Raw genomic sequence first — 27,993 nt, forward strand, 5'->3', positions numbered from 1 at the left:
CAATCAAATATTAGCGTTATTGTCATTTGGTGGATCTGGTGAAGAAGCTGTCAGCGATCAATATATTGATTTTGAAGATGTTGAAAATGATAGTTTTGAGAATATGTTTGAGATCGAATATGAGCCAGATGCTGAATGTACTGGGAATGTACTGGGAAATGAGCTCCGACGAGGACAGTGATGATGGTATAAAACAACATCTACTCAAACTGAACCCTTCCAAGCTCCAAAAGGTAAAAATAACTATTCCTCACTAATTGTATTCAAAGACAAAATAAAACATTTGATTTTATCCCAATAAAATTTTATTGAAGTGATTATCAATAATTACAACAACAAATACCATCTGTCAATAAAGTGCAGTTCTTATTTATCAAATAACTGAGTTTTAACAAAAATAAACTTTTTTTCTCTTTTACTAAACATTACATTTTTGCATGACCAACCCTGACGGCATGCAGCAAACATCAACATGAGCTCAAGAATGAACCTGTGTCCATTTAATTAATGGCAACCCAAAAAAGTGCTGTTTTGATTGTATTCTCAAAACAAAACAAGCAAATACTATTTACAACTCAAATTTCCATACGAAACCATTATGCTTGTCGTCAAGATCATCATTTTTCTTCATCCCATCCTGAATATCATTTCATCATTTGAGGTTTCACTCGCTGAACGTTCTGTTTGACTATCCCTAAAAACCTGTTTCTACATGCTCATTCCTTCTGTCTCATACTGCATTTAATAAAGTCCATAAAGTCTTTAACACATATTTGTCTTCCTGCTTTTCAGCCCCTCTGGGCCTCCTGGGACATGGATCGGCCCAGGGTTCTGGGTGCTTTGGCAAACTCCATTCGCATGGGTTTGACGGGCGGCAGGTCCCTGGTGATCTGTTCCACTGGTCTCTTGTCTGGACAGGCTCCGTCGGGAACCCGGGCAGGAGGGAGATCTTCCAGGGTGTGTGGGGCTCCCCGGCTCAGGCGGACGCCCAGTTCTGCAGGCTTGAAGATGGGCAAGGGCAGAGTGTTCCTGTAGGGTAAGAGCTGGTGCTCCCGTACACCTGTGTCCACAGTGCCCACTCTGAACACACCCGATGGACAGGCTTGATTGAGAGGACGGACCTGCCAATAACGGGACAGAGTCTCTCGGCGAGAGTCGTCCGACATCAGCATTGACTGGCTGTAGAGAGAGAAAAATTGAGAATTATGAATGAAAGGGGAGATCTGACATTTAATGTGTTTAAAATTACTTTGCACTATTATTTTCCTGCACTGGACATAATATGTATTTTCATTAAAAATATCTAAAGAGGCGTAAGATATTAAGGCTTGTTTTTAGAGAATGTTTCTTGATTTGAGTTTATTTATTTTTCAATTTTGTGTACATTTCTTTTCCCACCTGTTTGCTTTAAACAGCAAAAGCATATTTGCCAAGTCTTAATATTTTATTTTAGTCTTAATTTTGCTGCTCAAGTAAATTAAATATCATTATTATAGTTTTTTTTTACATTTTCCATAGTTTTTAAAGGAAAACAACAATGATAAAATTGATTCTGTGTTGAAGTAAATACTACAGAAAAAAAACAAATGTGATTTCTGCCTGAATAAGTTAGTATATTAGTACTCAATTTAAGCTTGAAGAAATTAAAGTGTAAATATCAACATCGGGCATGAATAATTAATATTTTCTTTATTTACACCGTTTTATTATTGCTTTTGTTGTTAGGTTTAGTAACTTGCTGTTTTGGAGTTCACCTGAACATCTGGAGTTCATTTTCTACTCAAAATGACACATTCATACTAAAAAATTATCCAACAAATGTTAGCGTTATTATGTATTGAGCACCAAGTATTGAGGTCTCATTACTTCTGTTATAGACATGTTGCCTACACAATATTTTCTGTATTATTTTCTTAGATGTTCTAAGTAAAGCATACACTTTAAAAAGCATGGCTTCATTCAGTGTTATATTATTTGAGTAAAATGTACTTGAAACAGAGTTTTGCAAAGTAAACTTCAAAGTAGAAATTACTCAACAAACTTTAACTGGTCACTTTTATTTGTTAATTACTTACTATTTACTTAACTTAATTCAATTTTACTTAATTCCATATGTGAAATGTACTTAAAAAAATCTGCATGCAAAAAACTTGCAAAAGAAAAATTAAGTCAATTTTACTTATTGTCTTTTTTTTTCAGTGAAGATAAAATAGGCTACTAATTAAGAATATATATATACATATATATATATATATATTTTTTTTTGTTAAGCATGCGGAATGATTTGACGGAAGTGTGCATATTAGTACCTTTTTTGAAAGGGTACCACCCCCTGTGATACCATATATCTTTTTTTCTGAGATTGTTCAAGAAAACAAAAACAACAAAAAAAGCCTCCATCTTGCTGCAGATATGAATATCTATGCACTCACCGATCCTCGGGTTGTGTCTTCATATTGATGCTGCGCCAGTCAGCAGTGTAACTCTCTCTCTTGTTTGGATTTTCCTCCTTCACACTGCAACTGAGCTTGGCTCCAACCACACAGCCTCCTTTCTTCTCCAGGACTGTGCACAGCATCTTCAGCTTCTGTTTATAAGTGGCTTGAAAACTTAAACTACAGTCAATTATCTGTTTTGCAGTGAGATAGTTTAGTCAATACCGCTTTGAAGATTTACAGTTTTCTTTTTCTCTTTTCTTGTCCTGGTTGAGTTTGAGGGAGGACTATCTGTCTGTCTCTTGAGCTGCCTTGTCGTCTGTCTGCTGGAGTGTGTGTCCGACTTTTATACAGCTCTGCTGCTATTTCTGTCCGATGGAGTCACTCTGCACTTTGTCCGCAAGGACATCTGACACACACCCACATTTCAAAACATTCACACACACAGCACTGGAACAGGGATGTGAAGACTTAAGAAATCCCCAGCAACTCACATTTCCATGACACATATCTATCTATCTATCTATCTATCTATCTATCTATCTATCTATCTATCTATCTATCTATCTATCTATCTCGCTTTCTCTCTATCTATCTGTTGTTCTATCTATCTATCAATCAATCAATCAATCAATCAATCTTTCTATCTGTTGTTCTATCTATCTATCTATCTATCTATCTGTCTGTTGTTATATCTATCAATCAATCTATCCATCTATCTTCCTCTCTATCTATCTATCTGTTGTTCAATCAATCAATTAATCTTTCTCTCTATCTATCTGTTATAGCTATCAATCTATCTTTATCTATCGTTGTTCTATCCATCTATCAATCAATCAATCAATCTTTCTCTCTATCTATCTGTTGTTCTATATATCTATCTATCTGTTGTTATATCTATCAATCAATCTATCCATCTATCTTCCTCTCTATCTATCTATCTATCTGTTGTTCAATCAATCTTTCTCTCTATCTATTATATCTATCAATCTATCTATCGTTGTTCTATCCATCTATCAATCAATCAATCAATCATTCAGTCTATCTATCTATCTGTTGTTCTATCAATCAATCAACCAACCTACCTACCCATCCATCCATCCATCTATCTATAAATGTTGTAATCAAAGTCAAAGTATAATCAAATTTGTCTTATCTTATATAAAAATGCCCAGTTATTACCTGAATGGATTCTGTTGCGGATGCTCAAATGCTTGATCGTGTTGTATCAGCGTGACAGTTGTTCCTCCATGATCCTATTAACAGACATGGAAAGTCTCTCAATGGAAACTAAACAGTGTTCGGATCTGGAACCAGACAGGAGATTATAAACATGTTGCAGCAACTGTTCTTTACTGGTAATCTTCTTTTGCACACATAATCTCTTTCAAAAGACATTTTTTAAATATGAATTATCACAGAAAAAAAGACTACTATGCTGCTATATTTATTTATTTTAGGAGATGAAACATGGCACATTTTAGCTGGAAGGTTTTGGAAAACTACCACTGGTTACAGATCAAGACTTTTTTTCCCAAACAACCAAAATATGGTTAATATAGAAAAGTGTTGTCATAGCATGTGTTCAGTGAGTGCAAGCGCTGTATTCACTCATCAGATGAATATAGTGCTCTGTGGATAGAGGTTGGGACAGTTGTATTCTCATGTTACACACATTCTGTCCCCTGTCTGTCATTGACTGCTCTCTCAGTGACGCAGTGAACGATTACAGGAACTGATCTCACTTTTGTGATGCCCCTCTCCTGCAATGTGGCCACTCAGCACACTATGGTATGGAAATGTAATGCCAGTCATGAAGAGTTACACATGAGAACCAGGAAATGTCACATCAGACCAGGAATGAAGCTGCTACTGTTTATGATATACACACATTAAATTCGTTTCCCGTCATGCATGTTCAGACCTAAATATGAATAAATGTCATTGCGTTACATTGCAATGATCAAATTCAAATTTATTTTAAAGCACTATCCTTTTTTAAGCATGATTTAAGTGTGTAGGGACACAAGAAATTCAAAATACAAAAGTATTCAAAAGAATTGGCGAATATTTCCATCAGTCAATGTCTTTTATTGTCATCTATATCAGACATTTTACCAGACAAGCAACATACAAGACAGGACAAAATACACTGAGCCATTTTAACCTAGTGATTCAGTTAATGGACAGTCACCACATCAAAAGAATTTACACTATTTTGTATCCCAGCTCCACAACTGCACATATACATTATATAATAACACATCTGATACATCACCTATATAACTGATTGTATTGTAGCGTTCCTTTTTAAGATTTTAAAATAAAAAGTTTGCTGATTTAGAAAACAATGTCACTAGAGAAAGGATAAACATTATTCTATGACAACTTTAAATGCGAAATACATACTATTATTATTTTTGATAATTATTTTGGTAATAAATTTATAAAGATATGTTTGTGTACTGGATTATATTACATCTTTGTCATCAAATAAAAATATGCTGGTTTTATATATTCAGGTACATAATTATGAACATTGTTTCAGAACTCAATTTAAAATAAAAAAAATTATTTATCTGTAATGCATGACCTGCTGCTCAGTGCAAAAGTTATTACAGTAACTATGATCAAAAATAAAATTATTAAATGATAAAAAAGATGGCCAGATAACACTATGTTAAGGGTGCTACAAAGAAACTTGTTAGCATACACAATGATGAATAATATTTTCACAAGTGTCAGACCATTATAATGACATGAACATTCACCCTAAAGATTTATACTAGTCTATTAATCTGTTCTTCATATAGCTTCACTGTGAGGTATTGGCTGGATTTGTGTTGTTAGTCATTAGCACTAATTTTTCATGCTCAGGGGCTCTACGTCTTTTTGTTCACATTTTTGAGTGAGGCATACTTTAATTTCATAGCTTTTGAAGCTGAGCGCTAGTCTGGCCATTTTCCCCCTCAAAAATGTGTTTCAAAGTCTCATGAATGTTAGTGTTGCACCACATATGTTTACACTGGTGATTAAAAGACACTGTCATAAAAATGTAAACGTGCACCATGTTGACAATGACATGCACATCGGCCCTAAACATATGTGGACTCTTAAAGCACACTTTTTTTTTTTGTGCATGAAAATGCATGAACTGACCCCACTGTGATTTGTAGTGGAATTTTCACCTCAAGTTTGCACGGGCATCCTAGCAGAGTAACCACAGGTGTTCATCAGATGTTCGGCGCATTTCAGCGGGTGAAATCCAATCATTTCAATAGGAATTTGCATCTGAAATTTTGTGAGAGGCGAAAGTTTTACCCCTTCGGATCAGATTCGAAGTTGGTCGCCTTGTTACCTAAAAAGAAAGCAGCTTGTTTTGAAAATGGCTCCTGTGTAAGGTGTGCTTCATACATCACTACACTGTTGACAATATTATATTCACTGGACCTTTTTTGCCCGCAAAATGTGACCGCACCTTATAGTACCCTATAATGAAAAGTTTAATTTAAAAACTTTTGATTGAAAAGTGTGTTTGTAGCCTAGAAATCTAGATGCACCCTAGCGGCAGCAAGATGTATTTCGCAGCCAGGGTAGTCTAGCAACTCTCCGTTGACGTTCGGAGCTGTAAAAACCTAAATTGGGTCAGGCCAATCACATCGTGTATAGAGTAGGCGGGGCGGGCTTAACATATGACGACAGAGTTGCGACGGTTCCCTGCTATTTGAAAACAAAGAAGAGTTGCTGCTTCTGGCGAACAGTCTTTCGAATCGGCTTTGGCCGCGACTCTGGAGGACTTGGAGTTAAGCTTTTCTTTGAGAAAAGAGCAAAGAACGGCACTTAAATCATTCTTAAAAAAGGAAGATGTGTTCATAGTTCAATTCAAAAGTTGAATCTATCAACTAACGTTAGGTCTGCTGTTGGGAAAACGCTCTGGTTGGTTGAAGCGCTGTCCTATTGCATGCAGAGTGAATTTGAAAGACAGCCGTTTATCCCGCCCCTCGGATTGAGCCGTGTCTATGGTGAGTTGCCAGACCTAACATCTTGATGCAGGTCTGGCTTGCCAGGCTATGTTTGTACAGTATTTCTTTAAAAATAATTGACACTTGGTTTGGTATTTTGTGCAATGTGACAGCCATATATTTAAGTGTTGCTTAAGTGTCCAATCACTGTTTATAGCCACTGTGCATATGGAAAGAAACAGACCTTAAATAATGTAATCACAGCCGTACAACTTTGCAGTTCAGCAGCTCTCACAGAATTCACTTTCAATAGCCTATATTCACTCTTTTACTTTCACTCTCTGTATTACATTATATACTATTCTTTTTTTCTCCTCTTTGTACGTTCTATGTGAACAATGCAGAGAATGATTTATTCCTAGACCTGATATTGTTAAAAAAAGATCATTTAAGACCCTTGGACATTGACAAAATGGCAGCAGAGAGCTATCAATGGAGAATGTGTTCTAGTGACAGGTTAAGGGTTAAAGTAATGTTCTATTGTATCACCTACACTTCACCAACAAAAAGACACTGTGGTCTTTAGAAACATTTCGTTTGGTCAGATTTTGTCACAAGTATGTCCAAATCTAGTTAGCTTCTTTGCCTATTAGAGACAAACTTCTATCAGTTTAGTTTAGAATTGTTTTCACAAATTGGAATTAAGTGTAATAAACCAAAGTGAAGGTCTGTATTCTATAATGGACACTTTGTAGAGTTTGCTCAGGAGGACACTGCTGACCAATCAATTGTCCCCAAACCCATAACCCCAAAGGCAAAATTTCCTGTTAAAAACAAAAAAACATTTCGAGAGATCTAGTGCCACAGTCCCCAATCTGCAAAATATTATATTTTATAGACTAAATGAAACACTCACTCAGTGTTTGAAACGCCCAACACCCACTATAAATTCCACAAGTGGTTATTATAGCATCCATATTCAACCCCAAGTGCCCAAAGTTCATGTTTGTCCTTTTCACCCCATATTTTGTTTCCCCAACCCCATCAGCCTAGCTTGTTAAGGCTGTTGTGTACATCCTTATACTTGACCTTAGTAGTCTTGGTTCTGGTATCCACCAGAGCCGTCATAATTAGCCTCCATGTCGGGGGTGTATCCAGTGTACTCCGTGCCAGCAGTGGGCGCTCCTGCGGGATCCTGGCTGGGATCAGTGTAGTCCTGAGAGAAGAGAGATGAGCTTGCGCCTAATTTGTACTTCTGGAATCCAAGGAAAGCTTGACCAGCCTTTAAGAAAATGAAGATGCCGGAAGGAGAGGTTTAGAGGGTGGGATCAGAGGGATTAGCAATGGAAATGACAGGATTATGGCAGCAGGAATGGAGGATTTTTTTTCCAGTTTGGATGGTGAAGGCATCAGTTAAGGAAGCCATGTACAGTTTAATTGGAAGGAGGGAATGAGAATGACAGGATAGGACAGAGAGAGATAGGGAGAGGGAGAAGGGAGGGGGGGAGGAGGGGAGAAAGAAAAGCAACATTAGTTTGATTAAGATACAAGATTAAGATGGTTAGTCAGCTTTAAGCTTAACAGAGTCAAGAATAAATTTAGGAAATGCTCAAGTGAGTGGCTAGCACATAGAAAACCCACATCCAAAACAAAATGTAGAACTTGAGTCAAACTTAATAGAGTTTAATCGAACAGCATCTGTCAGTACATTATAAGATCTATCACAAAGGATAAATATACATCATAGATAGCAACAACAGCAGCAGCTCAATTGTAAACAAAAATTAGATCATGAAATGCAATGGCAACAATAGAGGCAAATGAGCGGGAAATACTGTATTTCAGACAATGTATCAGGAAGACAACCTATAACGTTACAAAACAATTCTGTAAAGAGCTCAGCTGAACGTTTCATGTGGAACTGCCGCCCCCTAGTCAATTAAAATTGTAACCGCAATTTAAAAAACAATCAAATAATAATTTTCTGGAGAAAACAGATTATCTGGCACATAATCTGGCACCTTCAAAGGTTTGGGGTCGGTAAAATGAATCATTGTTTTTGAAAGATGTCTCTTATGCTCACCAAGGCTGCAACAATTAACTCAAAAATACAAAATTATGTTTTTCATAACTTCATAATTCCAGGCAGATATGTGTTGAAATGTTATTTGAAGCTCTTCCCAGTTCACACAAGGGGGTTTAGGGCTTGATACGGCACTTGATGTGGCTCTTGACATGGCAAACAAACAGATAACACGTAATATCTTCATTGGTATTCATTGGTGACTATAGGATTTGAAGGGTGCTTTTGTAGTTGATGTCTATGGCATAGTAAACAAATAAGTATGCGTGCGGTAAATGTTAGACAAATGGAGGTGGCGTATGTGGGGTGAACAGTTTGTCGTATTCCTCTTCAAACGAGACTTTCTTTAGGCGCTCCAGGGCCAGCAGTGTAAGAACACCCTAGAGAAAAACAGATCGGCCAGAGCCAGCGATCAACAGAAAGAATGACTGGAAAAACATTTCAACAACACTGGGTTAATCTTATGGATGCAGCTGGGTGGTTTCTGGAAGAGAAGTGCTTTGAGAGATTAGAGGTTAGAAGGATATATGCAAACAGTGAAGCAGAGATTACAGGGGTCAATAATTCTCTGGAAAAGTACAGAAAGTAGATTAGAGAATGAAGCTGTGTTGATGTTCACAGGTCATTCATTGAGAAGAAAGACAGGCATGCAATCTAATACATTTTCAGCTGAAAGAGAAAATATGCTGAAAAGCTTTGCTGAAAACATGAATAGAACTTTGGATAACACTGTAAACGTTGTCTCTGGATATTTAGATGGAAAGAGATTTTCAGTTGATGAGAATGTATTTGAGAAATATTTTTTCCTTTATTGGAAGTTATTACTAGCCTGGCTAACGTCAGACCTCGTCTCATTGAGACGTTGGCTGGGGACCACATGTTCATTTTCTCGTATTTGAGGCGTGGTTTACGAATGCCCAGAGCCTTTTATTGGGCGCTACGAATGTCTATCAAATGTGCCTGTACGTAGCTCATAGCCAATCGTTTCAGTTATACCAGATGACGTATGTAGAGCGACAGAAATTCGACGAGGAAGAAGACGAAATAAACTTGCGTTCTAAACTACTTAGAGCACTATCTAAGGCTGCATCGAAAGGTAACTTCGCGTCTGCTGCCATGTTGGATCCATAGATATAAACAAACTGCTTCGGTGTGTCGCATAGACGTCGTCATCGTCTTGCTGCTCCCTCCCCGTTCTGTGATTGGTTCCCTTTTTGAGGGGAAAATCTGGTCCATGGTGTCCAGGCTGCCTAGCAGCGTGAATAAAACCGCGCTGTGCTCAAGGCTGCATGGGGAAACCCAGGCTAAGTTATTACAGGAAGTTTGTGTAATCACTCTAAAACAAATACAAATATGTTTTAAATATCTAATATAATATATTAAATGTATAAAATGAGCATTTTGGTCAAGTGAGTCCTGAATGGTTTTGGTTTTGGTGTGTCACAGTGTTGTTATTGTTAACTAAAATGATTAAAAATTATTTTTTAGTGATTGAAAAAAAGTTTTAAATAAATAATTTTATTTATTCAAACTGTTAGATCAAATTAATTTTTTAGATGAAAAAACTCAAACTTACTGAAAGAAATTAACTATTCTAAATGACCTATCCTCCTAACTAAAATGGAAATATTCTCAGTACAGACCCATGTGAATATGGAGAAGAAGGCGAAGGTGATGGCTGCTCTGGCTGCGTCTCCGCCCTCTTTGAGGGGGTTGTCCTCTGGTTTAGCCACCTGCCACTGATTGGCCAGGAAACAGAATCCCACAAACCACACGAAAGACCAGAAGGCTGAGAGAAAAAAAGGGGAAAAAGGTTCAGAATTTCAGATCAATAAACAGCACAATAAATGCCTTTGATTGAAAAAAAAAAAAAAAAAACACGAATAAATATAAAATGATCTACAAACAAACCTAAAACAGTGATATTCACAATCTAAAGAAGATCTGATCAAAACAGTCAATTTATATTTACAGGCATAGATGGCGCCATTGCACCACAAATCCAGCATAGCACTGCAGCAAGTTTAGAAGCAGTTACATTTTACCAACAGAGGGCAGTGTCTTAAAGTAATGCTGCGGTACAGGAAGTTCGGATCACTGCTGCATCCGAAAGCTAGAGGTAGAAGGCAACAAGATACCTTCATCTGATTGATTTTTGAAGGCAGCATAGATGTATCCTTCGCTGCCTATGATATCCCACAATCCTGTGCTTTTGATTCTGAGACAGTTGAGCTAAAAAATAAAGATGGCATCTGAAAGTTGCGGTTAGTTTGTGTGTATGTACGTTTTTGATCAAAATTACATATTTGATGTAATTTCTAGCTTGAAATAACTATTGTAGTAATGAAATTTGCTTTGTTATCACCAAAGCTCTCACTACTTTGTTGTAGATCCTTAAACCATTATGCTGCATCAGAAGTTTGCCCTATATCAGTTTTGTGAGGGACCTTCGTGCGCAAACACTGCCTGCTAAGTCATGCTGAGAAGGAAGCAACGCAACAAGTCAGCTTCCTAAGCTTTAGGGACGCAGCCCTAGACTCTAAGTGTGCTTTTGAGCCAAGAAGACCTTAGAAACAAATGTATATGGGAAACATTATTAAAACCTTCTTAGAACCACATAATATAATTTATAAGTGTTATAAGTGTTTGTAAAAAAAAAAAAAAGAAAAAAAAAGTGAGGCAGATTCAACAGGAGCCTTGCAGTAAATTTATCTTATTAGTGATATAAAATATTGATATGCAATACTTCCATTCATATCAGCAGTTTACCTGAAACTCCAATATCAGCTAACACAGCCTTCTTGCGGTCTTTGACGCTGCTTATCTGAGGAAAGTAGATGTCCAGTGCCATAAATGCAGCACAGCAGAGGAAGGCCAGGGATCCCATCCCAACGGCATAGTTACAGGCGTTCTGGTTGCGGTTAAAGATGCAAAATTCCTCTACCTCATTTGGACGGTTCACATAGCCCTCATTAGCAATGCATCCAAAGATCACGATGGAAAAGATCTGAGGAGGAAAATTAAAAGAAGGAGACCATGAAGGGAAAACATGGAAAGAAAATCTGAGAATTTGGACTTCACACTTTCATTTATAACCCTGGGTTATTTTGCTGCATATTCACATTGTTCATACAGCCAACAGTATCCTTCGTACACAATGCCAAGTTTAAAGTGTAAGCTAGATTTGTACACAGAGAAGATGTGAAATGCAATGTACCAGTTTAATACAAGAAGGGATTTTGAGGAGGAACAAATTACTGGATTTGGAAATGTTTGTCAGTTTAATTTTACTTTTGTTAGTAAAGTCAGCATGAAACAGAAGTTTGGATAGTCTTTTCTTCCTTATTATGATGTATATGCTTCTCGAACAGGACCAAAAGTAGAGTGAGACTTGATCAGGAATTGATTGGATGGTTGTGGTTTGCTATTGCTGTGATGTCATGTGAGTGACAGGTTGTCCCGCCCTCACGCCGGTAAACACGTCATCGGGGAAAAGATGTCACCATGAAGTTACTTTGATTAAAGAATACGAGGGCACATGAATTTTAAATCAATAACGAGGTGCATGGATCAGTCATTTATAATAAATACTGCAATATTCCATAAAAAATAAGTCAATTTTGCCCAAAGCACTTAGTAGAAAGTAAGCTAGATACCCACAAACAGAACTTTATAATTTGCTTTGTTTTCTGAGTTATGTGAAAAGAACCAGTGATTTAATAATTACAATAAAAAACTTTGGGGCAGATTTGATATACAATTTTACACCACAAAGGCATTTTTACCCTCCTCTGTAGCCGGGGTTCATAACTTAGGTCTTAGTTCAGCGTTAAAAAGAAACATTAACCCAGAGTTAAACACAGTGTCAAAAGACCTAGAGCCAATTAAAGTTGTTGAAATGTTATTTATGTCCATTGTAGTGCTGATTTCAGCTTTTCTAGTATACAAACAAAGGAAATTAAACTGTTTCTCGCAGTCAACCACAACTTCTGGCCGAAAACATTCATGTGTACATCTGTTTTTAATCTCACTTAGTTGCTTTCTACTGGGTTTGTTTTCTACAGGAAAGCTAGGATATATTTGGCACTTCCATAATGATAAGTGCCTATTTAAATTCTGATGAGCCTATGTTCTCATTTTGGCTCCAGGAATAGTCAACTACCTTCAAGAGGATGAAGGCAAGTTTTGACAAAGGCCAGGGTTTTAACAGCTGGTCTGTGCATCTGTACTATATGGCTGAATGTGTGAGAGTCCGAGAGAGGCACATCATTACTCCACTCATGCAATTAAGTTGAAATGCTCTTGGCTGCCAGCAAACTCTCCCATAGTTGTTCCCTAATTGTCAGGTACAAGCCCATGATTTAACCCAGAGAATCAGCTTTATCATTAAACTAATGTTAAGGGGTTTGGCAACATCAAATCAAATAAACCCTAAATCTCCTAAGATTAAGGTTCAATGGCTCATTCAAACCTTAATCTTGATCAAGCACATATAATCAAGAAGATTAAAACATCAGCGAGTGAGCGAGTAGTAAACAAAGAGCAAGATGAATCGCACTTTGGCAATTGTGTTTTTTATGTGCGCTGAGCAGGAAGCGAAAGAGGAGAATATGGACGTGGTTATGGCTAGGGAAAAGAGGCCAACATGGCATACCAATTTTGCAAATGGAACTTGAGGTAAGTAGTTTTAAGTCTTAGCGCAATGTTGTGTTGATCACTTTGCATTTCATGTTGCATTTTTAATGGCTAGCCAGTAGACGTAGGTCGTAGCAGCAAACACAATGTGAGGTGATCATGCAAAATTTCTGAAACTGTCAGAAAATGAACGCAGGCTATCTTTGGTCACAAGACCGTGACAACGGCCGTCTTTGACCCTCTCTCACTGTATGATGTAGAACCACCGTTTAGGAACCAAGACCACAGTCATCTTTTGTCTGGGACAGCCCAAAATCGTACAATGTGTACTGGGCATAATGGCCGGTTCAGACTGCACTATATGACCCCGATTTTGGCATGATGCACTTGACATTGGGTGTCGTGGTGATTCATAAACAACAATTGTCATTGGGACGCAAGAAACGCGTTTCATCACGTATAGTGAGTCATAGGTAAGGGTTAATGCCCGACGAGGTGTCCATTGTCAGGAATTAATGGACGACGGCGAGGTGTGAACCGTCCGACGCGCAGCGTACAAAATGCGAAGTATTTACACTTGCCAAATTAACACATTTTTAAAACATTAGTTTATATTTTAATTAGTTTTACAATCGAAATCGAAGTTTTTACAAACAATAACTTGGTTTCCCTGGTTACGCCTGGAGATATTTATAGTCCGCTCGATTTATAGTCCGATTTTATAGATACTTTGACTGCCTGTTGCTATGGTTACTCACAGCTGATGTAGCCAGCGCATTTATTTATTAATTTCGAACGGTAAACAGTCAGTGTCACCAGAACTCCTTTACTAGGTGTCCTCTATCACTTTTTAATGGACACCCTGCAGCCAATCAGAATCGAGTATTCACCCAGACCATGGTATAATGGACGATAACTGATGCTGCATCTATGACAATGGTATTGGTGCTGCTAGGTGGAATTATGCAATAGAGAAAAGTTTCATGGAGCTATGGCAACAATACTCCTATCTTTATGATGTTTCCTCAAGGGACTACCACAACAGAGTGGAAAAAGTAACATTTTGGCGAACGATAGCAGAGGCGCTTCAGCAACCCGGTCAGTACTGGAATTAGCATTAAAGTGCCTGTTTTATAGTTTTTCGAATATTCCCTTTCATGCTGTGTGTAATACAGCTATTTGTGAATGTAAACGTTCTGCAAAGTTGTAAAGCCGAAACTGCACAAAAAATAGTTATTGCCTCTCAAAAGAAAGAATCAACTCTGAACTGCCTATATGAGTCGTTTGTATTTTAAATCCTACTGCGTGACGGTTTTACGTCACTAGAAAATACATTCGCATAATGCCCCCTATGTTGTACGTTGTCCAGCCCTCAAATCTCTCAAAACGCGGGATTCGCAAAACGCTTGCTCTTGAAAGATGGGTCAGTACCCATCTAACCCACTAACTCATGTTTTTACTCTTACTGAAATACTTACTAAGCAGCTGTGGGCCACTATTGCCTAAACTGTGTCTATTAATGCAGATTGTCTGTCGTTCTTACTACTTTGAGTAAAGATAAAGGATGTTTTCAAGAGTTGTTTTAAAATGTTTACATTACATCCGTCAATCACGTTAGTGCTGGGCGAACATAAGCATCGTTATTGATACAGTTCGCATGTGCACCACAACAAATTATAAATATACACATCGGTTTGTTGATGGACATACACTCGTTAATGCTGATGGTGAGGAATTACAGTTGCAACATCTCATAATGTACCTCAAACTAAGTAGTGTATCACTGAGAAACATCCTGCTCGAGTCGTCCTTGCGATGGAGGTTCGGGTTGAATAAGTAGTTCTTCCAATGTTTCATCATCGGACTCGCACTAGGATTGGTAAAATCGGCGTCATCGTTAAGGTCTTTACAGTGTGTACAATCGCTGAGCTTTAGGAAGCCTCCGGACAGACCTTAAGTTCAGTTATGGTAATGGGCGTTTAGCTTCCGAAACACACGCTGTACACGGTAAACCAATCACAACAGACTGGGCCATTTGGCCAATCAGAGCAGAGCAGGCTCGGGGAAAGGAGGGATTTAGAGAGACTGATTCATCCATCGAGTCATTTGAGAATCGTTGAAAAATGTGGTGATGTGCAATGCATATTATTATATGAGAAAAAAACTGTTTTTTGACTTTTGATGCATGTAAACCTGTTGTAGAGACCTCCAAATCAAAATTAGGAGTAGGGATGTTAACCGATGACCGTTTGACCGATGGTTGACCGCATCAACGTTAACCGATCAAAGTTGTCGGTAGTCGGTTAAAAAAAAAAAAGTGATCTCTAAATTAGGCTATTATAGACAGTGGACTAAACGCTACTACAGTTAGCCATCTCATTCCAAGATCTTTTTGTGTGAAGTGAACAAATACCTCACACTCAATTTTTCATAACTCGCCTGTTTGTACTTAATAAACCAATAAAAACATTTGCCGCGCGGTCACAGCGTTGGGGTTTGCACGCTCACAAGGTTTGTGAAAAGTAAAGGCTACAGGCTAAACACTCAAGGTTAAAGCGGCGTCTCTTCAGAGCTGTCATTTTCTTAAATGAGCTTCTAACGCTAGACAAACATCTTTATTTTCAACGTGATCACCTTGTACCCAAACCATTTCGAAACTAAGGAGCCATTTGTCCTCCGATTACATACAAGCTCCTTGGCGCCGCGTTTGCGGGACTCATGTTTCGCGCTGTAGGGGATTTAAAAAAAGTGACGTGAGTGTGAGTGTGTGTGTGTGTGTGTGAGAGCTGGAGGCAGAGCGGCAGAGAGATGCGACGCGACAGAGTTGCGAAATTGCAGGCGCGGCTCGAAATGGCTGTTATTTCAAATAGCGTAGCATATTTTAAACTAATCGGTTAACTGGTTTCAACCGGCTAATGAGGCTCGGTGGTCGGTCAAATTTTTTTTTCGTTTTCGCCATCCCTAATTAGGAGCCTTTAAAATAGCATAATAGTGGCACTTTAAGCTAGTACAACCATAGTTTGTTTACGCTCTTGTTTCGGGAAGTCAGTCGCTCGTTCTGGCTTCTTGACATTACGCACATCGTTAAAGACGGCAAGCGATGATTGGTCGGGAAGCAACGTGTAGTCTGACATGTTAATTATGCACGACACAGCAAGAATTTAGAAGTCAAAATCGCATAATCTGACACAGTGACTATTGTAACAGACAAAAATATTGTGTAGTCTGTACCTGGCATAACAGTCTTGCATCGCATTTTAGAAAGTGAGCGTCTTTAGAACACATAGAAAACATTTCTGGAGTTGTGAAAGTAGGTTTGCAGTCTGTTTTGACTGTGATGCAATAAATCGAGTTGTCCAAGTGGAACGAATGGAAAAAACATACACACGATGTAGTCTGATTCATGAACTAATTTCACTATGAGCTGGAGCCCTTTTTAGTGAATCACAACCATACAGCACGACCATGTTCGTGACAAGATTGTGAACATGGATGTGACAGTAAGGTTAGCCGCAGTATTGTCACGGTTATATATGCGCCACAAGATATCATCATGACAAAGCAGTATCACTGCTGACTGATTGTCCATATGACAATGTTGTTTTTTTTTTTAAATAACACATTTCTCTCTCTGAGTCTGTGGATTTAAGGAGCTACTGGTCAAGTATTTTGCATGCTTTTAATTAGCTGTCTGGATTACAAGGCTCCATGGCGAATGAGTGCATGAAAGCAAGCATTGTAACAGGCAGCACACGGGATCCTGATCTTGTGATCATCAGGAGCAGAGCTTTACATGCCCTTTTTTTTAACGTGATTGGAATGTTTTAGGCACATGTGTGAATGCGAAACAAGCCATTTGAATGTTTACATTTTTTAAACCGTGATCATTTGTAAACGCATTACTTGTTAAAATGTTTTTTTTTTAAAAAAATATTTTTGTTTATCTTGTGACAATGAGGTTGTCTAGTCTCTTTAAATAAAAGCATAAACTGTCCATATTCTATATATACACATTTTCACAAGCTTGCATATTGATATTACAATAATATTAAGCATTTTAGAATACATTTAATTTATATTCTCTGTTTTTGCTTTGAATTATATTATACTGTGCAGTATTGTATTGTTATTTGCCTCAATTTCCTACAGTGGATTAATAAAGTGCTACCCTAAATATTATATACATGTCACATTTTGTTGAGTTTAGCACCTCCCACAAGTTTAGTGTGTCATATTCTATTGGTTTTCATTGGTCCTCAATGTAATTTATGGTTCTTCAATCATCCAGACATATCAGCTGGGCCTGGTTTATGCTTGCACCATTTTAGAGCCAGTAACCATGGCTCATCCACCAATAAATCAATCAACACTTTGAGAGGAGGAGAAATACAGTCAAATAGAGCTGTCTAGTTATTCATCAGGACTGTTTATACAAAGCACAGTGGTGTTCCTGTAGCCGGTTGTGTAATGTTAGATAGTGGCCAAGACAATGACAGGTTATAGGAAACCTACAATAAAGTAAAACTAATCTACAGCTCATCAGTGATGCTCTAACATAATAACATACGATTCTGTTATGAACAAATGTATTTTTTTCAGTGTGAATCACTGAACTCAGATTAATCCAATTCTTGAGTCAGTGAATATAGACTTACATTTTTGTATTTTTATTACACAAGGCTTCAGATTACCTTAGCAAACTTGCAAAAGGCATATAGACCACTTTTATGATCTCTTTATAGTGCATTTGCATTCATTTTGAAGCTTGCTTCCATTTATTGTAATTAATTGCATGAAAAAGAGCAGCCATTCCATGTCTTTGATGGTCTTGATGGTTAGGATGTCTTCTTGACAACTAAAAATATATAATTTTCTGTCTTTTTCTCAGTCTATTACATGCCTGCCGAGCTTTGCCTCTCACTCTCCCCTCCCCCTCCAATCCCTCGCTTTTAATCTCCCTGACCTTGTGTTCACTATGCGGGGAAAGAGAGATCACGAGAGAGAGAGAGACTGAGTCATAAGACTACAGATGAAGACCACCTATACATCTATAGCGCTTCTCCACACAATCAACCTTACCATCGTTTCACAGTATTCAGAAATCATGCGTCCATGCAGCAACACTGGCCGAAGAAACAAGATTAGGATATTTATAAACATAAGTCATATGTACAGTAGAGCAATAGGTCTGCTGTGCTATAAACAGGAAAATTAAATCATACTGCTTTGGTAAATGCTCTGGTACATTTGCAAAATAGCTTACTTCATGTTAAAGATATTGTAATAGTGCCTCTAATAAAAACTAAAATAGCAAACATGCTGATGTATATTCTTATATATTGTATCAACTTGATCAGGGGCGCCGTTGTGGTTGGGGGGTTGTAAGTAGGTCCTAATCTTCCCCCCTGTTACGGCGCCCCTGAATCTGACATATATTCTTAAAGGGGTCACATGATGGTTCTAATAAGAACATTATTTTGTGTATTTAATTTAAAGGTTGTATCAGTGATTTCAGGCCCAAAAATTTTTTTTCACATTCATCTAATCTTTCCTAACGATCCGCTAGCTGCCCGCCCCATAAGCATGCCTTCAAAAAAACGCGTCTCTGTAGGCAGCCTAGGCTCTGAGATCTGCACACAAAAACAATTGGGTTCACCAACCACTCAAAACCAAAACAAATAGTGTTCCAACCAATCACTGACAGGGGGAGGGTGTTGTGAGGTTTTGTGCTCGTGCACGGCTGCACGCGAAGTCGGAGCTGAAGAAGAAGTTGGCTCAAAACCTCACAACACCCTCCCCCTGTCTGTGATTGGTTGGAACACTATTTGTTTTGGTTTTGAGTGGTTGGTGAACCCAATTGTTTTTGTGTGCAGATCTCAGAGCCTAGGCTGCCTACAGAGACACATTTTTTTTAAGGCATGCTTATGGGGCGGGCAGCTAGCGGATCGTTAGGAAAGATTAGATGAATGTGAAAAAAAAATTGGGCCTGAAATCACTGATACAACCTTTAATGCAATGTGTTTACGCAGTATTAGGTAAAAAAAGTCATTTTACACACACTGTACATTATTGTTGCTCCTCTATGCCCCGCCTTTCTGAAACGCGTCGATTTTTACAAAGCTCATCATTCTGAAAAGCGCGGTGTGCTCGGATTGGCCAGCGATCCAGTGCATTGTGATTGGCCCAAAAACCTAAAGCGTGTGACGGAAAGTTTTGTCATAGCCACTGGAGCAGATAGTATTTGTAAGGTTGTATTTCTTTAGGGACATAAATTACTGATTATAATGACTTATTCGTCTTATAATGTCTTTTTACACGTCACGCAATCTACGGGTGTGAGAACACTATATACTATGTAAACATAAAACTATGTCTGCATTTGTGATCGTAGAATTGAAAAGCAAGCGCTACTCTATATTGCTCAAAACTCGCATTTGAATAGTCAGTAGAAAATTCTTAAAATATGAAAACGTACTTACAGGCTGTGTCTGTGAGTCAGAAGCGCCAGACTGTACTTGCAAAGATGGAATTGCCCCACTTTTCAGAATCAGCCTTTGTTCCCAGCCGCCCTTGTCGTAGCTACTCTCCCAGGTTCTGGAAACAGTCCTCCGAAAAATGCGCAGCACACAGTCGAAAATTTTAGTTGTACTTTTCTTTAACAGTGTTGTAAATAAAGCTTAAGCACTGTTTTCGAATTGTGTCCTCTTTTGGAAGGCCAAACAAAGTACTTTTTGGCTTTCGCAACGAAAAACACAGGATCTCCACGACATGGCGGCGCCGGCGGCAACAATAACACAGAGAGAATAAAAGTTACGGCTTCTTTCTTTGCGTATACATTTGGGCGGTGTTATGAAACTCTGCCCTCACATACTGACGTAGATTTGTGTGGGGGGGTGTTTGAACAAAGCGTTTTAGGAAGGCGTTGAGCCTTAACTTTTATAAAGAATATCTCTTTAGGTTTGAGACTTTGTAACTCTGCAGATCTTATACATGCACAAACAGCTTCATAACACACTAAAAAACAACAACAAGAAATCGCATCATATGACCCCTTTAAATCAGTTCAAACTTAAAACTGTCCATTTAATTGAACTGATTCAAGAATCAATGATATGTTTGCATCATCACTCTAAACCTTCACTTTAGTTCATGTGGCAGTCTTCATATATTGAAAAACTAAATGCCAAATTCATCTTTATCGTTCATCTTTTCATCGTTTTTTTTTTTTTTAAAAGAATCACACCATTGCATACAAAAGGCTTCTTATCACAGAATGATTATATTATTTTATAGTATTATATACAGTGATAAAGGCCATGTTGATTGGCATTGCATTGTAAATATACATAATCCTTATGAAAATACCCAAGATGGCTTGAAGAACACAGGTAAACTATGGATGTCTTTGTCCATATAGGGTTTTCCTGGAATGTCATAGGGTTTATTACTCTTATGAATCTCACTTGTGGACTTTCTGCGTGAGGATTTCACAATCATGACAGAAAATGAAAACACTGACTGCATTAAATTAAATAAAGTAGAAAGGCAGCGCAATCCTCCTAATATGGCGTCTAAACAAGACAGTTACCCAGAATTCAACACTGAGTGATGTCAGCTTTACATTCTCAATATCGGTATATTGCGACAACCTAACGATATTTCATTTTTTAAATATCACAATTATTGTCAATACCAGTATATCGTGACATTCCTACTGTATATCCAGTATTTCTATGTATTTTTTATATTATATTGATGCATGTAAATTAATATTATTGTTAATTATAATATTATGTTAATTATAATATTATGTTAATTTTTCTCGTTTTTATTCATTAAACACATTGAATCTACTTAGCTTTTTTGTTTTAAATACTGACTTGAATCCAGAATAAGAGTGCAATATTGTATAAATGTGGATTAGATATGAGCTAGGCTAATGCATGAGTTAATAGTGATCCATTGCAAGAATATCACAACAACCAGAAATGAAAAAATCCTTCCAGGAAATAAATGAATCACAAACTATGATAATAATGTTAGAGAGATAAAGAGGCTCTGTAAACCATGTTTTCCCCCTTGACGTAGTAACTGTGCAGGAAAAAAAGGTGGACATATGGAGAGAAATGGAGAGTGTGTCACCCTGCAGCAGTATTCAACTGTGCCATTAGTCCCATAACGGACAACAGTAAAACGATTGTGCTATATTTAAAGCATCACATGTGCACTGTAAAGGACTGGGCAGGCAGGAAGGGTTCTGATTATAATATATATCCTTAAAAAAAAGAGCAATTGCAACAGACGAGCTGGAAAATTATGAGGTAATTCTGTTTCACAGAAACAGACATGCTGGTTGAATACAGTATGACAGCTTGGGAAAATAAATGAATGAACTGGCTGCTTATTCTTGCCAAGAGGTTTTTCATCACCCATGTTTTCAAGCTCTTTCTGTGAAATATTTGTCAGTGGAGTTTCCTGTGTGAAAGAGACTGCTCACATAAGTCAAAGATCCAAAAGATCATCAATTTTAAAGCGAGACTCTGTTTACAAACAGCAATGAGGAAAGACTCCAAGTCTATCCATCATCATATTTTTCTACCAGATCTGAATCATGACTACTGCATGCTAATGTTACCGTTTACAGAAGGAGTGAAAGTGGAAAGAGACACTGTTATCAGACATAGGATAAATGAAAGGTTTCAAATAAATATTCTAGAGGCAATCCAATTAATGCCTTTACTGTTCATCTATTTTGATTTTCCTCATAGTGAGCCTGTTAGTATCCAGCCTGAGGTCTCTGATTGTTGTCATGCCAATGGAGCAGCATTCACTCAGCCAATCAGAGTATGAATCAGACAAATACACCTCCAATCCATCCTGAAGATTCCATACAGCACTGCACAGACCACGCCACCCTGAAGGGTGTCATTTCTGTGCATACATGTATGCAGGTTGCCCGAACACTCTCTCTATCCTCCGTTGGTTGGAAAACAGGAAATCCCACCTCCAACTCACAGTACTGGTTGATCTCGGGATACTCAAACAAACAGAGGAACAATAACTAAAGCAACTTAAGTAATCCAGCTTACCTACTAACATTCAGGATAAAAAGCTCCAACATAGTCACCCTGATCAACAATATATATCGCACAGATGTATCCAATACAGCCAAAACCTTCCAAACCCTTTCTGATCAATACATTTCCATGACTTTTCTAGACATTCATGACTGCTGCAAAAGTATTTAAATATAAATCTCAAAGTTTATCAGGGGAGCGCAAAACATTTTGCGAGGGAACGCAAGATCGTTGACATAATTTTCCCTCCCATCTCATATTGTTTTCCTTCACCATGTGCCTTTAGGGGTTTCGTACTATTTATGTGCTGTTGAATTGAATTAAAGGTGATTTTTTTTTTTAAATATTAAATAATAATTTTTTTTATAAAATTAGAAAAGTTGCCTTGGCAATGAACTTTAAAATAGTAAGTTAGAATTACTAAGTAAGCTGAGTAACTAAAATAACTAAAACCGAAATAAAACAATTCATTAAAGCTAAAAATAAATATTTTTTAAATAACAAATGTAATTAAAAATACAAAAGTATGAAAAATATTTTTTTATTAAACTAAAAATATTAATACACAACACCAGTATAAAACACTAATACTAAAATATAAAAAATAAAATAAATAACAATAATTTGTTTTTATTTAAATAAATTACAACAATTTATTTGTCAGATTCAGATAATTATTCTCATTTGCGTTAAAAAAAATGGCCTAAGATTTGAATGTGGCTCAGTGGAGCTTTCTAAGCCTCCATGCAGAACATAATAACCACTGAATTGTTTTATAGACATTTCCATTAAAAAGAAATGTCTTTTTTTTTGTTGGTATTTTTATAAATGAGCAATGAGTGAGTCAGTGGTCATATTACAAACTCATTATAAAGGCAAATGTATCGATTCTCACAGGTAAATAATTTAAATTCTTGTATGATACCACCTATAGTTGTGGCTTAATAATCACCACTTCAGACACCTGGCCACCCCTCCCCCAAATCAGCCACCCTCTTATAATCTCCCACCACCCCCTCACCATGTGTGTCTCTCTCTCTCCACAAAACGTTTTTATCAGCAAACAGTGCTGCACACATGCTCATTCATGCAAGAGGCACATCTTTAAACAAACCAGGAGCCACTTGATTGAGTTCAGATATGATTAAGGAAATAAATGTTCAAATAAGCAGTGTTAAAATTGTTCAGTTAGTTAACATGGAGTCAGAAATCTCTCTTGTAAAGGTAAGAGGCAGACGTTGTCAGGTAGAGTAATCCACTTTTCCTTTATGAATACTGAGCTTCTTGAGCTAGTGTCAGGCTGTGTTATTCTCTACAGCTGAGGTCTGAGTCATGATCAAACTCTCTATTTACAAATAAATTAATGAAATTGAGCTACTGGACAAGTATAGTTATTTAGGTGATCTTATCAGATGATCTGGTCCATTAGTTATACAGTGTTGCACTAAACAATGGTTGTTTACAGCAACATTTGTATGCTGAATTTCACAAATTACCAATCAGAATCACGTATTCCAGAGAGCTGTGTAATTAAAAAAAATCATCTGAAAAATTAAATTGAAGAAATGATTTGCGAGCGCGCAGATTAGCGCGCGAGATGTGCATTTAGGCGGCAAAGCTTTACAAGCCGTTAACGCGTCATCACATGACACTCGGGTTCGCGCTTAAATTATGCAATTAGTAGAATCACTCTCACCCATGACACTATTCGAAGAATGGTCTGCGGTTGCTGAAAGAACGTAATTGGATCGAAGGTGCCGCCAGCCTTGCCAGCCCCGTATGCCTGCTCCATCCTCAGAGGTTCGTGATTTCTCCGTGTCGGAAGTTTTTGTTCTAGAGAGATAATTGACCTTGATTTCGAATCAATTTATCCCCGCGCTACACCTTGACTCTTCGTGCTTCACCCTCGTCTGTCGTGCGTTCTCGATCTCGGCTGCCCGTTTGTGGAGAGTTTCTTGTAAAACGATGTCTCTTCCACTCCGTACCTCTCTCATTTCAAGGGTGGAGAGAGGAGACTGAGTAAACGCGCATCCGGGGGAATGCGAGAGCGCGCATTATGCTGTCAAGCTTGATGCGCACTCTCGAGGATAGATAGGCGCGCCGCCGACCACGTGCCCGCCAGACGCGTAGTAGTTACTCTCTGTTTATGTTACAGAAATACATTTGAATCACGCGTAGATTACTTTAAAAACGTAAAATGTGTGTCGATATTCCCAAAAATGATGAGAACCCATAGAAGACCATTATATTGGATTTTATAATTACAAATCCTTGTAACATTGTGCCATCTAGTGACTGCCCATAGCCCACACCCAGAAGACAAATGCTTAGTCATATGTAGACACAATATTTAATAAAAAAAAATATTTATTTAGTTTATGTTAAGTAAAACCAAAAACAAGGATAGGGGTGCACCGCAAACTGCTCCAAATTCAGTTGCCAAATGCTTTTATGTGAAAATCTCAACTTTACAGGTGATGTACAGATCCAAATGATAAGATTGTAATGCAAAATGTTTTTCAAAATGTATTTTGTAACCATTAATATATAATTTATTTTATAATATTATGTAATAAATTATTTAACATAACTTCAGTAATGATGTAGGAACATCTCTAAAACAATCTATACACTTTCCAGGAAGTTGAGGGCACTTGTGAAAATTCAGCAGTTCATTTGAAGAGGAATGGTGAGAGATTTCTGTCGGTACATGCATGGCAGGTTCTCGTTGAGTGTATAATGTATTCAATGGTAATTGGCTAATGCTTCACAGGTTATGAGGGCAAGGCTTAAAGTCAGTATTACAATAAAATGTCAACTACTTAACGAAAATAACAGGTACAAGTGTGATATGAATAATTTGGCCAGGAACCAGAGCCCGAAGGTGATTGGTAATAATCAGACAAAAATAAAATCCATAAAACAAAAGTGAGGGTGTACATTTACTAAGATGTTATTTACAAATAAGTGGTTCACAGAGTTTAATAAGAGCGCTTAAGCAATACTTATTTAAAAAAAAAAAATTGACCATTTTTTTGCGTACATTCATCCATGCACATCCATATAAAAGCACAATCTCTATCTTCAGTCACACACAAAAACTCCATAAAAAAGGTTCCATTTTTTACTTCCACAGTTAACAGTTGCAGTGGTTCTTATTTATGGCAAAAATCCTGATGCAATGCAGCAAATATTAGTCTGAAAACATTTTCACAGGTGTCCAAGGTAAGTCCCTCAAAACACAATTCCTATTGCTGCACTGATCCAACAGGAAGGCTTATTCAGAGTACAAAATGTGTTCTGTATATAAGCAGAACCTTTTATTCATATCTAAAAGTAGCTTTCCTAGCCAAAACAGTCTCCTTAAACATATATTTTTTAAAATGGCAACACTGGTTTTAGATAAGTACAAAAGGGGAACTTTTACCAACAGTACAAAATACAGTGTCATTATCTGTCAACCACTAGGATTCAATAAGTCACATAGGAGTAAACACAAATTTATTTAGCAACCATTTCACCCGTTTGTGAAATGTACGATTTCCACACATCTTAATGGTTCAGGTCTACATAGTCACAAAACAAATTAAATGTTTAAGTAAACCACTACAATAAAAGAAATCTAAACTGATAAAATCTCTCAATTCTTACAACAGCCCATATTTTCATCAATATCAAATTTATATTCATTTCCATTCATATTTCTTTTGAGGAAAAAGCTTTTTAAGGCTTATGGATTGCTTCCCAAAGTCAGTTTTAAAATGGCTCATGGTAATTCTTACCAAAAATGGGCATCACTTAAGGAAAGCGAGACAACATCTTAAGTGCAGATTCAAAGTTACGACTCCCTCTGGCCTCATGAACTGCTGCTAGAACAACATCAGATGTCTAAACCATCTAAAGGACATCTAAGAGAGTGTGAGGACTTCAGACGCTTCATTACAAGCGACATTCAGTGCTAATTCTTGGTACCTAGTCTTGATGGTTGGAACAGATACCTCACTCAGGTAAGTGCCATGTCTCTTATTGTGCTTTTCATCCAACTTTTTTCTCCAGCTCTGCATCTTTACACCTCATCACTACTGAGTATCTATGCAAAAGAAGGGTATAGCCAAGACGGTGCCATAATCAGTCCTGGACAGCATGTGAGTTACTTGACATTGAACACTATGAGGGGCCTCTCTTCACGCTTTTGCCAGGGGCTCTTCTTATTCTCGCCGTCGTCATCTTTGTCGTCGGCTTCGTTGTCATCATCAGGACTGGTGACAGAGTCTCTGTGGACCTCGCTGGCACTACTGCGGGTGCTGTTGTCACGACTGCGGCCCTTACGAGGAAACGTCCCACCTCTGGACTCTGAGGTCTCGTCAAGCAGTGGTGCTGTGGAGTTCTCCTCAGGTGAGTACACAGCTGAATGGCCCTCACTGCTCGAGTCTGGCGTTTCGATAACGGGAAGTTTGGAATAAATCTTTCCATGAGCTTTTCTTTCACCTCCCTCCTTCACCTTGCCCTCCTCTTTTGTTTTTCGGTGAGTAGATTTCCCTGAACTCATGGGGATTCTTTTAGTACGGTGGTCCTGGGCTAGATTGCTGGGGCCCACGGGTGCACGCAAGGCTTCATTGCTCAGCTCAATGTAGGAGTGTCTAACAAGAGAATTTGAACGGCCATCAAGGGAAACAAACCATGCACGGGGGTGCGGCTTTACCCCAAACTCCAGCAGCTTCTTCTCTGTCATTGCTTGCAACTCTCCATTCATTTGTGCAATAGTGGAGTCATTGAAAAGGACAGGAATACGGACGGGGGCAGTGGATTGTTCAGATCCCCAGTTCTCCTCTGAAGGTCCCTCTGCTTGCTGGCTAGACTCTTCCTCTTCCTTTTCTTGCCTGGGCTGCTGCTGCTGTTGCTTTTGGTGTTGACCCTGTTGCCGTGGCAGTGTCATGCTAACCTGGATGCCCTCCATATCATGCTGCAGCTGTTGCTGCCTCTCCATGGCCTGCTCCACAGCTGATAGGTCAGAGGACAGATGCATGTAATGTGCAGGGATGACCAGTGTGGGCACCATGCTGTGGTACATGCTCTCTTTCATCTGCTCCATGGAGTGACAGAAGATCAGCTGGCCAGGCTGGGTGTTGACGGAACTGGGCCGAGTGAGAGGATCCCCTGCCGATGCATAATACTCTGGAGGTTTGCTGTCCTGACTGTGATCCTGATAGTGACCAGCAAACGGTGGCAAAAGTGGAGGTGGAGACGGTGGGTCTGACGAATAGCCCTGGTTGTCTTTAGCATTATGGTGATGGTATCTGCGCTCATCTGAGTCCTCAGCAGAGCTGTAACCTTTGCTATAGTCGTCCTGTAGAAGCGGATTTCGAGTTCCTGAGTTTGAAGAGTGAGTGGCCTTCAATGGGAAGCTCTCTCCTCGCTTTGTGTCAGCATTCATCCTGGAGTTGCGCTGCCTCTGGGTGGGGCCATGTTTGAAGAAGTCCTCTCGAGAGCTGTGGAGATCACGGTTGGAGGAAAGTTCAGATTTGATGCCGTCATGGTCACCGGCCGAGGAGGCTGTCTCCACGTGTCCACCACTGATGAGATTGAGCTGGGAAGTGGATGTGCCCTGGTCTCTCTTTGAACTCTCCAGAGTGGATGAGGGGTGCATTTTCCGACTATGGTGCCGAGGTTTCAGACATCGCCTCCTGGAAAAATAATAACAATATCTGTTAGCTATATCCCACCAAGTACTTATATATATATATACACACACACACTGAACAAAATTATAAGCGCAACACTTTTGTTTTTGCCCCCATTTT

General features: G+C 38.3%; 3 protein-coding genes across 5 annotated transcripts in view; all 3 read right to left on the minus strand.

The window, feature by feature from the left end:
• Positions 1-282: 282 nt before the first annotated feature.
• Positions 283-2,831, minus strand: tcap (titin-cap (telethonin)). The gene is made up of 2 exons (XM_081387901.1): positions 2,433-2,831; positions 283-1,179 (listed from the first exon to the last, which is right to left on the minus strand). The coding sequence occupies exons 1-2, from the start codon at positions 2,576-2,578 to the stop codon at positions 789-791; spliced, it is 537 nt and encodes a 178-aa protein (XP_081244027.1). The 5' UTR covers positions 2,579-2,831; the 3' UTR covers positions 283-788.
• A 4,656-nt stretch (positions 2,832-7,487) lies between these two features.
• syngr1a (synaptogyrin 1a) lies at positions 7,488-24,248 on the minus strand (the record flags this gene model as incomplete). 2 transcript variants are annotated; one of them, XM_081348021.1, is made up of 4 exons in its annotated part: positions 23,889-24,235; positions 11,250-11,487; positions 10,124-10,269; positions 7,488-7,679 (listed from the first exon to the last, which is right to left on the minus strand). In XM_081348021.1, exons 1-4 carry the CDS (start codon positions 23,982-23,984, stop codon positions 7,488-7,490), a joined length of 672 nt encoding a protein of 223 aa, XP_081204147.1. In that variant the 5' UTR covers positions 23,985-24,235. The 2 variants fall into 2 exon arrangements, with proteins under 2 accessions (XP_081204147.1, XP_081204148.1); XM_081348022.1 differs by lacking the exon at positions 7,488-7,679 and adding an exon at positions 8,053-8,860 and having other exon boundaries at positions 23,889-24,248.
• Positions 24,249-25,678: 1,430 nt separating this feature from the next.
• The window catches only part of fam171a2a (family with sequence similarity 171 member A2a), a 41,703-nt gene continuing 39,388 nt past the window's right edge, over positions 25,679-27,993 (minus strand). For both annotated transcript variants that reach the window (XM_081348228.1, XM_081348229.1), the window contains exon 8: positions 25,679-27,876. In XM_081348228.1, coding sequence (XP_081204354.1) covers positions 26,343-27,876 — 1,534 coding nt within the window. In that variant the 3' untranslated portion in view covers positions 25,679-26,342. The remainder of the gene's footprint in view (positions 27,877-27,993) is intronic.

Source organism: Scardinius erythrophthalmus (genome assembly GCF_964197995.2).
Source record: "Scardinius erythrophthalmus genome assembly, chromosome: 1".
Lineage (NCBI taxonomy): Eukaryota > Metazoa > Chordata > Actinopteri > Cypriniformes > Leuciscidae > Scardinius > Scardinius erythrophthalmus.

Bases quoted from the DNA above. Each gene is read 5' to 3' on its own strand.
- tcap (XM_081387901.1), bottom strand. From the start codon at position 2,578: ATGCTGTGCACAGTCCTGGAGAAGAAAGGAGGCTGTGTGGTTGGAGCC. The intron at 1,180-2,432 runs GTGAGTGCATAG...CTCTCTCTACAG, and splicing joins AAGACACAACCCGAGGATCG to CCAGTCAATGCTGATGTCGG.